Source organism: Saprolegnia parasitica (genome assembly GCF_000151545.1).
Source record: "Saprolegnia parasitica CBS 223.65 unplaced genomic scaffold supercont2.16, whole genome shotgun sequence".
NCBI lineage: Eukaryota > Oomycota > Saprolegniomycetes > Saprolegniales > Saprolegniaceae > Saprolegnia > Saprolegnia parasitica.
The window spans coordinates 187,785-199,372 of NW_012156410.1; the positions used below are offsets into that span (position 1 = coordinate 187,785).

Consider the following 11,588-nt stretch of genomic DNA (forward strand, 5'->3'; position numbering starts at 1 on the left):
TGGGCAAGACCAGCGCCACGAGCGGCTTGGTCGTAAGCCAATGGGCAAGCGTCACGACCATGGCCTGGTCCCACTCGACATGGCAGTCGCGAAAGTCGACCTTGGTGATCGGCGATGTCGTCATGGCGTAGAGCACGCGCGGAAAGCGCAGCGGCATCGACGCGCCAAACCACGAGAGCTCGAGCTGGCGCAGCGCGGGCAGCGACTGCAGCGCGCGCAGGATGACGTCGATGGTCGCGTCCATCGTCATGCCCCGGTGCGGCTGCCCATTGTCGGAAATGAGCAGCAGGATTGAAATCGCGCGGTCCTTCCAATGGCGCAGGACTAGCTCGAGCTCGTGCGGGTAGATCGGGTAGTCGAACGCAAGCTTGGTGGTCGGTAGCAGCGGGTACGGTAGCGGCACGGCCACGTGCTGCACCTCGACGACCGGGTAGAGCACCATGACCTTTTCAATCCAAACGGCAATCTCGGCCTCGGCAATGTATCGCGGCAACACCAAGTTGGGCCAGAGGTGCACGCGCCGCGGGTACGTCGGGTCCGACTTGGGAAAGTAGAGGCGGCTCTGGGCGACGGCGCGGTGGAGCTGGTACAGGCTCTCGAGCGCCGGTGTGCGCAGGCTCGCTGGCAGCGCGCTGAGGAACGAGGCCATGTCCAGCGACGAGGGCAGGAAGAGTGCAATGTGCTGGAAGAGCTCGGGCAGCACGCGGGTGCGGTGGCATGAGGCCATGACGGCGGCAGGGACGATGGCGGTGCGCTGACGGTTGCTCGTCATCTAGGACGTATGCTGACCAGTTGACCAATGCGCGACCTTCATCCAAGATCGGCGGGTCACATAGTTGTCACGACAATGATGACGTTATTTCTGACTCGACCGCCAAGTGATTGCGGGGTCGGGCGCATGTGATCCCGCAACCCGATCGCGTGATGCTTCGATCGAGTTCGAGAAGGTCGTTCCGATGCCGCGCTATGACGATATCTCGATGGTCGTGCACAATTACAGTCTTTATCGTGAACTAGATCAAAGGAGCTCACGACGTCGCCCTGTGCTGCCGCCGCCGGGATAGAACAGGATGCCGCGACAATCGATTTTCACCGGCTGTGTGGGCTGTACGCATGAGAACTGCCCTTCACGTTAATGGAAGGATTGCCAGGGATGGAAGATGGAGTCTGTGGCGCTGGGATATAGACAAGGATTTTGTAGCCCTTGCCGACGTGGTGGCATGGGCACGCAGGAACCACAAAAAAGGAAGCGAGAAAGCACACGTATGCAACCTTGCTTGCATCACGTGACGAAGAGTGGGAGGAGGGGTAGGGTAGTTGGCAAGGACGTCGATGGAGCCATCGCGAAACCTTTGGAATAATACAATAGTGGTGCCACTAGTAGAAAACAACACGCGGGATGGTGGCCATCATCAGGTGTACGACACAGCGTTGGTGCAACTCGGCCTTTTGCGGTGTAATCGTAGCCATACCTACCGATATCGAGACGCTCAAAAAGAACATAGCAGCACAGGAATACTTGAGGAGGGATGTGTACGCTTCCACGAATGTGCAACGGCGATGAAGGCGTGATGTCAAAGCAGCCCAAGACCTACCGCGCACGATCGGCCCAGCTCTTGCCATCGAACTCGACGCGTCCTTTGAGGTTGATGTAGCATTTAGCGTCGACCATTGGCCCCTATACAGCGACGCAGCCCCAGCTTTAGACGAATGACGAAAGGGCCTAACGTTACCGTCGTTGGCATCGATGGGTTGATTCTGGCAAGGTTGGCAGCGGCCGCGAGGCTTTACAAGCGCAACATCTCCATTCATAGTGCTGGGTCGCCGTAATATAGACGTCCGAGGTCCATACAGGCAATTCGAACCATGACGACACGACAGGAAAGCTACTCGATGATGCTCCACAAGGTGCGACGGTCGTTTCAAAGGGGAACGCAGTCGGATAGAGCCCTTTCCATTTGAATGGATGGATGCGACAGCACGATTCGCTGACCCGTGTCACGAGCGTCTTGACCGCGTTGGATTGCGCGTCGGTCTTATGAAAATAGTTTATGCAGAGGTGGTCGCTAATGCTGCTTGATCCACCCCGGAGAATATCAACCGCATTGGAAGAGAAATGTCAGCACCCCACGTCGCTATGTGGGTGTTCTTTAGATCGTTGTTGGGATCACGACGACGCCGACGGCCCTCTGGCCCGTGCTCCGCGCCTGCGTCTGGTTCAACGTCTGGCGAGTCCGGAACGATCGCGTCTTTCGCGCCGACCTACCGCTGCCAAGTCCATGGACGATTGCCGTCAAGGTGGCACGCGTCGCTCAACTGCACTTGCACCACAGCCTCGTACAGGAGCCCGAGCAGCCTGCTCTTCGTCGGCTTCTCCGGCTCCTCGCCCAAGACGAGTGGCCGCGACGTCACCTCGTCCCTCGGATTGCGCTCCTGCCTCCGCCTGCCTAAATCAAGTCCCTCAACCGAGTACACACAACGAAGAAAGTCTGACATTTTTATTTCGCATAGTTTTATCTATAGTAATAGAAGACCCGCTTCAACAACAACGACGGCGAAGGTGCTGAGAGGAGCTGATGAAGCGGCTCCGTGACTTGTCGACCGGCGTGACCGCGTCACCAAGAGCGACGTCATAAAACTTCTGCACTCGAACGTCGAGCGAGGCAACTGACAGACTGACTCTTGTTGCACGGGACGCAATCAAGTAGCCATGCAACGTGGTATCGACACCGGCATTATCCAAAATTCGATAACAGAACCTTTGAAGAAAACCGCGGGGGCTTATGGGCAGCTTGGTATATAAAGCTAGTTGATATTGATTGTAAATAAATTATTGTCGTGTAAATATCGGGTAAACTATGTCATCTAAAACCACATGGCGAGCTTGCAGCGCCACGAGCCCTTGGGTCGCAACTTCGCGCGGAGTTGGCGCATACTGAGGCGGCGCTTGGGGTTTACCGTCAACAAGCCGTCGAGCACATTGATCAAGTCGGTTGAAAAAAGCGTCTCCATGTTCCAGAGCTTGAGGAGCGCCTTGACGCCTTGCCGCGCGACGATGCGGTACCCACCGTCGGCGTCGGACGGCGCACTGATCATGGGCACGCCGGTGACGAGCATGAAGAGAAGGATACCAAGCCCCCACATGTCGGCGGCGGCGGGGTCATACGGCCGGCCGGCGTAGACTTCGGGTGCCATGTAAAAGGGCTTGCCGACAACCGCGTCGCTCACTTCGTGGGCGGGCGCCGCGAGACCGAAATCACAGAGTTTGCAATCGCCATGTTCATCCAAGAGGATGTTTTCAAGCGAAATGTCGCGGTGGGCGAAACCACGTTGGTGCAAATGGTGCAGGCCAGCGACCACTTGCTCAAAAACGCGCCGGGCGTCGCTCGTTGGCAGCGCTGGCCGATGGAGCAAATAGTCGTACAAGTCACCGCCGCTGCAGTACTCCAAGACGAGGTGGACCATGTCGTGCTGGTAAAAGCAGTCGATCGTGTGTACCAAGTGGGGGTGTGGTGCGTCTTCTGCGAGCGCCTTTGCGACGCGGAGCTCGGCCGACGCTTCAAAGCACGGCTGCGTGTACTGCTTGACGGCGTATGTGACGCCTGCGTTCGTGGCGCGGAAGACATGACCAAACGTCGTATCGGTGACCAGTGACTCGAGCTGCAGCACCATTTGATGCGACGCTGCGAGGCAAATGAAAAGTGAGCTAGACGGGCCACCTCGTGCAGATGAGCGGATGACGAGGCGAGCTCTCAGATCTCAATTCGTGGCGCGAACGCTACAACTTCGTCGAAGCACGACGTGTGTACTTGGATACAGTATGCATATTGCCCTTCTTGCTTCGAACTACGATGTGGACCATCCATTTCAACCAATCGAACGTGACTACGGCTTGGTAGACACGGCGTGAGTCGGTCATCCACAACGTGATCGATACCACCACATCGTTTACGTACCTCCGATATGGGCTAGAACCCAGCCTGGACTATTGGAACTGGTATTACTTGTCGAAAGAAAACGTATACAGCGTATTGCCTTAGACGTCCGTTCATAAGTGTGGTGACCTTCTAGCTTGACGCGATCATGTACATGTAGCTCGCCGTTGTTGGGTGGACTCGCACATGCATTCATTCCTCGCTGACTCGTGGTTTTGGCGATGTCGGCCAACTGTATTTCTTGTCGGCCATGATGTCGAGTAACCTAAATTCGCTGCATTGAAAGGCGGTGCGAGTGGTCATAGTTTACTTGGATATCCATAGCACCTCTAACAGTGTACTATTTGGATTGTGAACCTGCCATTCTAATGTGCCATTTGTGAGTGCAATCGGGACACGAATGAACAACAACTTGCTCGAAACAAATTTGCCGTCCGAAAGGCTGTGTTGTCGTCCGCATTGGCAGAGTTGCATTACATACACCATGTATACCATACCACAACCTGTCCTGTTTATGTGCGGTCGTGGACACGACGAGGTCCATCTCAGCAGTCTGTGGTACAAAATCTGATCGTGGCATTCGGCACAGTTCCCTCCGACCGCGTCGATCGCACTTGTACTAACGTTAGGTAAACTACCGCACGCGGTTCGCCGGTAGGTAAGACCAATGTGTCCAACGTCGCTCGACGATCGCAGCGACGCAGGTTTATTCACGCCTGCATTTATTTCGAGTCAGGATTGGTAATAGCGCGCTACACGACCGAGTGGTATCGGGCCCGCTTGCTCTGGCTCGTCTTGGCCCGGTCCATGACGGGCGTCAGAGCCGTGTCCCGGCACCGACACACAAACTGCGTCGTGCCATGGTGGTGAAAGACCGTCGAGCAAATCGCGGCGGTGCCCCACGGCGGAAAATCCAGCGACTCTCTTGTCTTGGTATTGTAAAAGGCGCACTTGCCTCTCGAATGTCGGCATGTCTCGATCCAATGCGGTGGCAACACTGGTACGCTCGACTCTTTCGGAAAGCCGCGGCAGCGCGGGCAAAGCGTCACGCCTTTTGGCTTTGGCCGCGCGTCGAGGAGCGCGTCCATGCCCCGGTGCCTCGCATTGCCATTATCTTTTTTGGACGCAAAGGTCGTCGACGGGTCAATGTGCAAAGTCGTCAAGACGTCGTCGACCGTCACGCCGCGGTCGATGTGATAATACGTCCTGAGGGGGAGGTAGACCTTGGGCATCACCGGGAGACTGGCAGCAAGCGCGTGGTTGCTGCCGCATCGGAGCAACGGTGGGTGGGAAACGTGTCGACTGCGACCTGACGCACGCGGTCCTTGGGCCATTGTAGTGTGGTGTGACGTTGCTACGACTACGCTTGCTTGCGTGATTGTTAAAAATACGAATCGTTGGGTCCCATAGGTCGAGCTACGGCCCGTCATTGCCCATGCACGCGGTAACGACGAGGAATGCCATGTAGTGTACATGTACAGTATCACGATTTTTGTTTTGCTTAAGGACACGTCGCAGGACAGAACCGAATGCATTTGTATATTGATACGATCTTTGCTTCGCAGATATGCGTGTTGTGTCGTAGCCGATAACTCAGTACTTCACGGAACGACACTCGAGTTGCTGAATGCACGTGCGCTGGAGTTTTTGGAGTGCAAACGCAACCGAGCTGAGGCCCGAATTGATGGCTTTGCTGATCCACTTTTCGATGATCTGGATGAGCGCGAGGACAAAGGCCACAATGCCCCCGCTTATTTTGTTGTGCATGGCTCTGGCAAGAGCCCCCAAAAAGTCTTGGGAGAAGCTTCCGGCTTCGGTCGAGTTGTCGACGTCCTCGCTTGCATTTTCGATGGTTCGGAGGATGGAGTTGGCCGATTGGCCCTCGCGAATGGTGTCGTTCAATTCGTCAAGCGGCGCCGTGGCGTTGGTCTGGTGCGACATCGTGATATGTAGAGCAAAATGGTAAATGCGCTATCTGTGCAGGGCAGACGCGATGGGTAGACAAGAGCCACAAGAGCGATGATACTAATTGCGCTGGTTGTTGAAGTATCAATTGCATTGCTATATCGTATGGCACTTGATAGAATTCTACCCCATCTGCGTTTTCAGCAGTGTTGTCAAGTCCTCATATGGCAGGATTATATCAAGTGTACGGACCCATACACTTGATAAGTTCTTTATCCTACTTAATAGGATAAAGTAATATCAACAAGTAGGAAGGATAAAGGACATTTGGCATGCGTCTCGAACCATGGAGCTTGATACTCGTTCGGCGGTGAAGTTTTTTGTGGCGCTTTCAACTCGCATATGTTAAGCAGTTAAACGAAATGCTCAAATTGAGAGTCCTGAATGTTGTAAACGCAATGGGCAACCAATGTCTCCGAGTGGCTCATTCCTTCTTTTGCAACGACATGGTCCAAGGCAACCAACCATCCTCGACTGTCATTTCGGACTTTGAGTTCAACGCAGCCCTGCGCCGCGAGCTATCACTCGGCGAGTGGGGTCCACTACGGGACGGATTTCTCCGTGCGCAGCTCACTCCCAACGACCAAGTGCTGGTGCCAACTTCCACGCATTCAGGCGTAGCACTACGTATGCGAACTCTTTGTAACGAAGACAACGCGGAACACGTTCATATACAAATGCAGTCCGAAGCGGTCAAAGCAGCGCGATTTGAGAAGGATCGACGCGCTCTTGCCGCCGCGCGCGCCAAGGAAGGTGCAGCGGCCAAAACGGCGTGGCTTAAGAAGGATCGACTCGTCCATGCTGCGACAAGGAAGACGAAGACACGAAAGCAGCGCGGCTCACCAAGAAGCGAAACGACCGCACCGCCACTCTGGTCAAGGAAGATGAGCCCGCCAAAGATGCGCGCCAGGAAGGCGAGAGGAAGCGCCAAGGAAGTTCAGCCCGCTAAGGCCGCGCGCAAGGAGAGCGACCGTAAGGGCCATGCGTCGGCGCGCGCCAACGAGGATGAAGCGGCAAAGACAGCGCGCCTCAAGAAAGAGCAGTCCGCGCCGCTGCGCTTAAGGGCACGAATGCCGTACAAGAAGAGGACGAGTGGCTCGGCAAGGCCATTCTCCTCCTCGCAGGTTTATTCACGCCTGCATTTATTTCGAGTCAGGATTGGTAATAGCGCGCTACACGACCGAGTGGTATCGGGCCCGCTTGCTCTGGCTCGTCTTGGCCCGGTCCATGACGGGCGTCAGAGCCGTGTCCCGGCACCGACACACAAACTGCGTCGTGCCATGGTGGTGAAAGACCGTCGAGCAAATCGCGGCGGTGCCCCACGGCGGAAAATCCAGCGACTCTCTTGTCTTGGTATTGTAAAAGGCGCACTTGCCTCTCGAATGTCGGCATGTCTCGATCCAATGCGGTGGCAACACTGGTACGCTCGACTCTTTCGGAAAGCCGCGGCAGCGCGGGCAAAGCGTCACGCCTTTTGGCTTTGGCCGCGCGTCGAGGAGCGCGTCCATGCCCCGGTGCCTCGCATTGCCATTATCTTTTGGACGCAAAGGTCGTCGACGGGTCAATGTGCAAAGTCGTCAAGACGTCGTCGACCGTCACGCCGCGGTCGATGTGATAATACGTCCTGAGGGGAGTAGACCTTGGGCATCACCGGGAGACTGGCAGCAAGCGCGTGGTTGCTGCCGCATCGGAGCAACGGTGGGTGGAAACGTGTCGACTGCGACCTGACGCACGCGGTCCTTGGGCCATTGTAGTGTGGTGTGACGTTGCTACGACTACGCTTGCTTGCGTGATTGTTAAAAATACGAATATTTGGGTCCCATGGGTCGGGCTACTACGGCCCGCCATTGCCCGTGCATAAACAGATAGGGTGAAACGATTCTCGCGAAGGCAACCATCCACCGACTCTATTTCCCATCGTTTGCAAAGTTGGTGGAGAGTGACGAACTCGGGGGCTTGCACGTATAAATGGATAGCCTGTGCGGCATCGAGATCCCGAGAGTTCATGCTGCTGATCAAACTCGCCGGTGGAGCGGACCGGGAGAGGTTTCTCTGGCGTGTAGGGCTCGGGGATACATTGAGCCAAAGACGTGATCAATCATGGTCGTACCGTTCCATTAATACCATTCGGTGCTTGCAAAAGTGGAAACGGGCTTATCTAGGACGCCGTGCTAAGATAGAGGGCGTGCTAAGATAGAGGACGTGCTATAAAAACCTGACCGCGAAGTCCAAGCATCCAAGCAGTCCAGCGCAGTAGAGAGATCGCGACTGCTGACGATCGTACAAGATCTTTATGACACGTCAACTGCTCCACGACCATCCCGTAGCGGAGTGTTCAGGATCTACTAAAGTTGCATGACATTTGTATGGAGTGGACGGCAGGCCACTCCGAGCATTGCGCGGATAGTGATCGATACGCTCACTTGATTATCTGCATTGTCCCGAACACGCTTGGTTTTACTGTGGGCGCGCGGCCCTCTACTGTCTTGTTATACGTTGGATCTCGCTAAGATGCCCTTGGTCGCCGTCTTGCTCTCGCTCGCTCGTTTTCAATTGATTACAACGGAGACATAGTTAGAACCCCCATGGTCAGCTGTCTTACGGACTCGAGACCCATGGTCAGCTGTCTTACGGACTCGAGACACCGCGCGACCACCGCGCAACTCGAGCTTGTGGACTCGTTCTGCGCGCTCTCTGTCTTCAACCTCAGTCTAGACGGGACGACTCACCTACACAGTGCCGCCGCAGACCCCTCCTCCTGCTCAAAAGTCACGGTTGATATACCTGCCACAGCACTTGACATATATTCTGGCAGCCCCGGGCCCACTCAAGCTCATGGATCGACTCGAGCTCTGGTTGCACCAAACGCAATTCCTCGTCGACACGGTAGTCATTCTTCAAGCAGTCGGCCTGCCGGTGCTTTGGTATCAGGTGACCTGCCCGACAAGCACCAAGCAGCTGTATGCGACGCCAGCACATGTTTGAGATGTCATCATTATACGAGTCGTTATTTCAAATTCGATGACTGTCGCACCATCGGAGGGGCATCGTTTGGTGTGGTGGATGTGTTTTCGATTGGAAGCAGATTCGAGTGGTCGGCTGCGACGGACACAATCAGTGCGCTGGTCGAGTAACGCCGAGACTTGCGGCTGCGTGAAGGCGAGATCAATGAGCTGCGGCGCTGGCGGCAGCGGCAGACATGCGACGTCGTTCCGTGGTACTGGAATACCACGCAGCTGGTCGGTGGCATCCCTGGTGGCGGAATCGCTAGCGTCTCGTTGGTCGTGGGGTTGAAAAAACCAATGCGCCCCGAATTGAGCTTGCACTCGGTCCAGTCGTGTGGCAGAGAGGGAATCACCTCGTGCTTTAGGAAGCCGTGGCAGCGGGGACACAGGTCATGGGTCGTATCCAGCATGGGGAGCTCGCTTGGATTCAGGCCAACGAGGACCTGGGGCGCGCTGCACTGCTTTCGTAGGTCGACCATCCTGGGCATCATCGTGTGGCTCGGCTCTGGTGTTGGTATATCGTTGCTTGTCGTTGGCTTCTTTGGAAACCACTTGTTGGCGCTTTCGAGAAGACTCTCCGCAAAGCTCTTTTGCATTGGAGTATCTTGCAGATTGGCCTTGAGCGGCACGAGCACCTTTGGGAGCATCGGGAGCCGCTCGTCAGAGCCAACACCGGCGGGGCGAGGCGGCGACGACGCCTTCGTCTGCATCGCGACCCGACCTCCCGCCACGTGAAAATACCCGCAAATCCTTGGCGCGTGCGTAAAATTAGAGCTCGAAACGTAGAAAGTACCGTCAATATCATGCCAAAACGGTCGTCATTTTATCCTGATACGACTTGTACTCGGTGAGACTCTGGTCAAGGGATGTTTTTGCTACATTGAAACAAGGGTGTATTTAAGATAAAGTAGAGACTCGCAATCTCCTTTTTCTTTTTCGTCCCCGTGGCCAAGTGCATGGGAAGCAGAGTGAGCTTCGTGTTGGCCAAGAAGGGACTGATCGGTGGGGTTAAATGAGTAGCTAAGGTGAGCGTGCTGCTTGGACTGTGGGTCTTCGACGTTGACAGTAGGTGCCTTGCCAAAACGGGAACCGCAGTTCGGGCAAGATGGCAAATTTGCTTGGCCGTGGTCCAAAAACACAGCTTCACACGTGTCGTGCGAAATCACTCCATTCGCTCGCTGGGTCGTAGCTACGCAGGCGGCGGCGCGTCTTGTTCGTCGGTAGGTGCTGAAGGTGGACTGGAAAGATATCTTCTTTATTTGTGTTGGAGGCCAATACTGGTGGGCCAACACAAACGTAAACTCTCGGCCTCGGCCCTCGGCTGCGCGGTGGTGCGCAGACTGATTGACGCTCTTGCTCGATCGGCACTGTCAGCAGTATGGTAGACCGACGCTATGTGAAACTTTGGGCGGTTGCGCGAAGTAAACTGCAGTTGCGGTCACACTGTGGTTGAAGGCATGATGTTACGACCGGATCCTACCGACCAGGTCGAGTTCTCCATGACAACCTTGCAGTGCAAGGTGAAGCTCAAGGTGAAGTTCAATGTGAAGTTCAATCCCCTACACCTACACGACTCGGGCTAGGGTTAGCTTTGTAAATGACGATGTAATTCAGTTTTCAATTTGCCCTCAGGCAAGTGTCTTACACAGGCAAGTGTCTTACACATGATGTACATGACTACAAGGGTTGATAACAAGATTATAGACCCATATGACTCTATCAAAAGGGGCGTGCCAATCCGCAACGACGCGGCGGCGACATGGCCTCAGATCTCAGCAAGGTGCAGCTGATGAGGAGGATACGACCTCCATGCTACCGGGCAGGTGGTCCCTGGACGATCGCGTTTTGGGCTGCGCTGCGACGACGGGACATTGACACACTTGTTGGGTTGTGCCGTAATGTTGAAACACGATCGTGGCGACATGCTGTGTTCCTGGCGGCGGCGACGTTCGAACCTCGTGGGATGCGCCGTGGCAAAAGTGGTTCTGGCTCGCGCTGATCCGGCACTCGGCCCACGGCGACGGCAGCGGAAGGACATCGTCGCGCCTCCGAAAGGCGTGGCAGCTTGGGCACAAGAGGGTCTCGTCCACAAGCGGTGCTCGCTCGAGGTGCGCGAGCGTCGGCCTCACGTTTCGCTGCTGCAGAATACGCTTGGTGTTGATGCTACGCTGTTGCTGAAGGCGGTTCATGCGCGTCGCGTGGTGGACAAACGAGGACTGCAAGTCGGCTTGGAGCTCATCGAGGCGGGCTTCTATCGAGCTCGTGTCCCCGAGCAGCGCCCGGACGACACCGGACGGCGACGTCTGTTTCGCAATCGACGGCAACGCGGTGCGTGGCGGAGGGCGGGCGTACGGTGTCACCTTGGACGCCCGCGCGCGGGACGTTGGACGTGGCTCTGGCATCCAAAGACAGGCGGTTATCTGTTTGTCGATACATGTAATTTTAGCTGAAAAGACCCGTGGTCCTTCTCAACGCACGGCATCCGTTCACTTCGCACACTAGAGTCGTTGCATATCTTTTGCATCAAAGGCTCTTTGACTCTTGCACCATTGTGCCGTTTGCTACGACGGGGCATTTGCCTCGTTGGCTCCAGAGGCCGGGTGAGAGATCTGGGTGAGAGATGGCGAGCGACACAGCCAGGCGTAGCAGAGTGCATCGTCGTCAAGCAGTCCAAAAAATAGAT

General features: G+C 55.7%; 7 protein-coding genes across 7 annotated transcripts; 1 reads left to right on the forward strand and 6 right to left on the reverse strand.

Annotated features, from left to right (window-relative positions):
* Nucleotides 1-10: 10 nt before the first annotated feature.
* SPRG_04900 (hypothetical protein) lies at nt 11-772 on the reverse strand (the record flags this gene model as incomplete). The annotated part of the gene is made up of 1 exon (XM_012344040.1): nt 11-772. A coding segment is annotated over one exon (762 nt), but the record flags the coding sequence as incomplete, so codon positions are not given.
* A 2,093-nt stretch (nt 773-2,865) lies between these two features.
* SPRG_04901 (CAMK/CAMKL/NUAK protein kinase) lies at nt 2,866-3,672 on the reverse strand (the record flags this gene model as incomplete). The annotated part of the gene is made up of 2 exons (XM_012344041.1): nt 2,866-3,602; nt 3,630-3,672. The coding sequence occupies 2 exons, from the start codon at nt 3,670-3,672 to the stop codon at nt 2,866-2,868; spliced, it is 780 nt and encodes a 259-aa protein (XP_012199431.1).
* Nucleotides 3,673-4,687: 1,015 nt separating this feature from the next.
* Nucleotides 4,688-5,167, reverse strand: SPRG_04902 (hypothetical protein; the record flags this gene model as incomplete). Its single annotated transcript, XM_012344042.1, has 1 exon — nt 4,688-5,167. The coding sequence occupies one exon, from the start codon at nt 5,165-5,167 to the stop codon at nt 4,688-4,690; it is 480 nt and encodes a 159-aa protein (XP_012199432.1).
* Nucleotides 5,168-5,528: 361 nt separating this feature from the next.
* SPRG_04903 (hypothetical protein) lies at nt 5,529-5,876 on the reverse strand (the record flags this gene model as incomplete). The annotated part of the gene is made up of 1 exon (XM_012344043.1): nt 5,529-5,876. The coding sequence occupies one exon, from the start codon at nt 5,874-5,876 to the stop codon at nt 5,529-5,531; it is 348 nt and encodes a 115-aa protein (XP_012199433.1).
* Nucleotides 5,877-6,346: 470 nt separating this feature from the next.
* Nucleotides 6,347-7,065, forward strand: SPRG_04904 (hypothetical protein; the record flags this gene model as incomplete). Its single annotated transcript, XM_012344044.1, has 3 exons — nt 6,347-6,493; nt 6,584-7,024; nt 7,057-7,065. The coding sequence occupies 3 exons, from the start codon at nt 6,347-6,349 to the stop codon at nt 7,063-7,065; spliced, it is 597 nt and encodes a 198-aa protein (XP_012199434.1).
* Nucleotides 7,066-7,072: 7 nt separating this feature from the next.
* SPRG_04905 (hypothetical protein) lies at nt 7,073-7,408 on the reverse strand (the record flags this gene model as incomplete). Its single annotated transcript, XM_012344045.1, has 2 exons — nt 7,073-7,270; nt 7,325-7,408. The coding sequence occupies 2 exons, from the start codon at nt 7,406-7,408 to the stop codon at nt 7,073-7,075; spliced, it is 282 nt and encodes a 93-aa protein (XP_012199435.1).
* Nucleotides 7,409-8,907: 1,499 nt separating this feature from the next.
* Nucleotides 8,908-9,615, reverse strand: SPRG_19695 (hypothetical protein; the record flags this gene model as incomplete). The annotated part of the gene is made up of 1 exon (XM_012344129.1): nt 8,908-9,615. One exon carries the CDS (start codon nt 9,613-9,615, stop codon nt 8,908-8,910), a length of 708 nt encoding a protein of 235 aa, XP_012199519.1.
* Between the last annotated feature and the right edge of the window lie 1,973 nt (nt 9,616-11,588).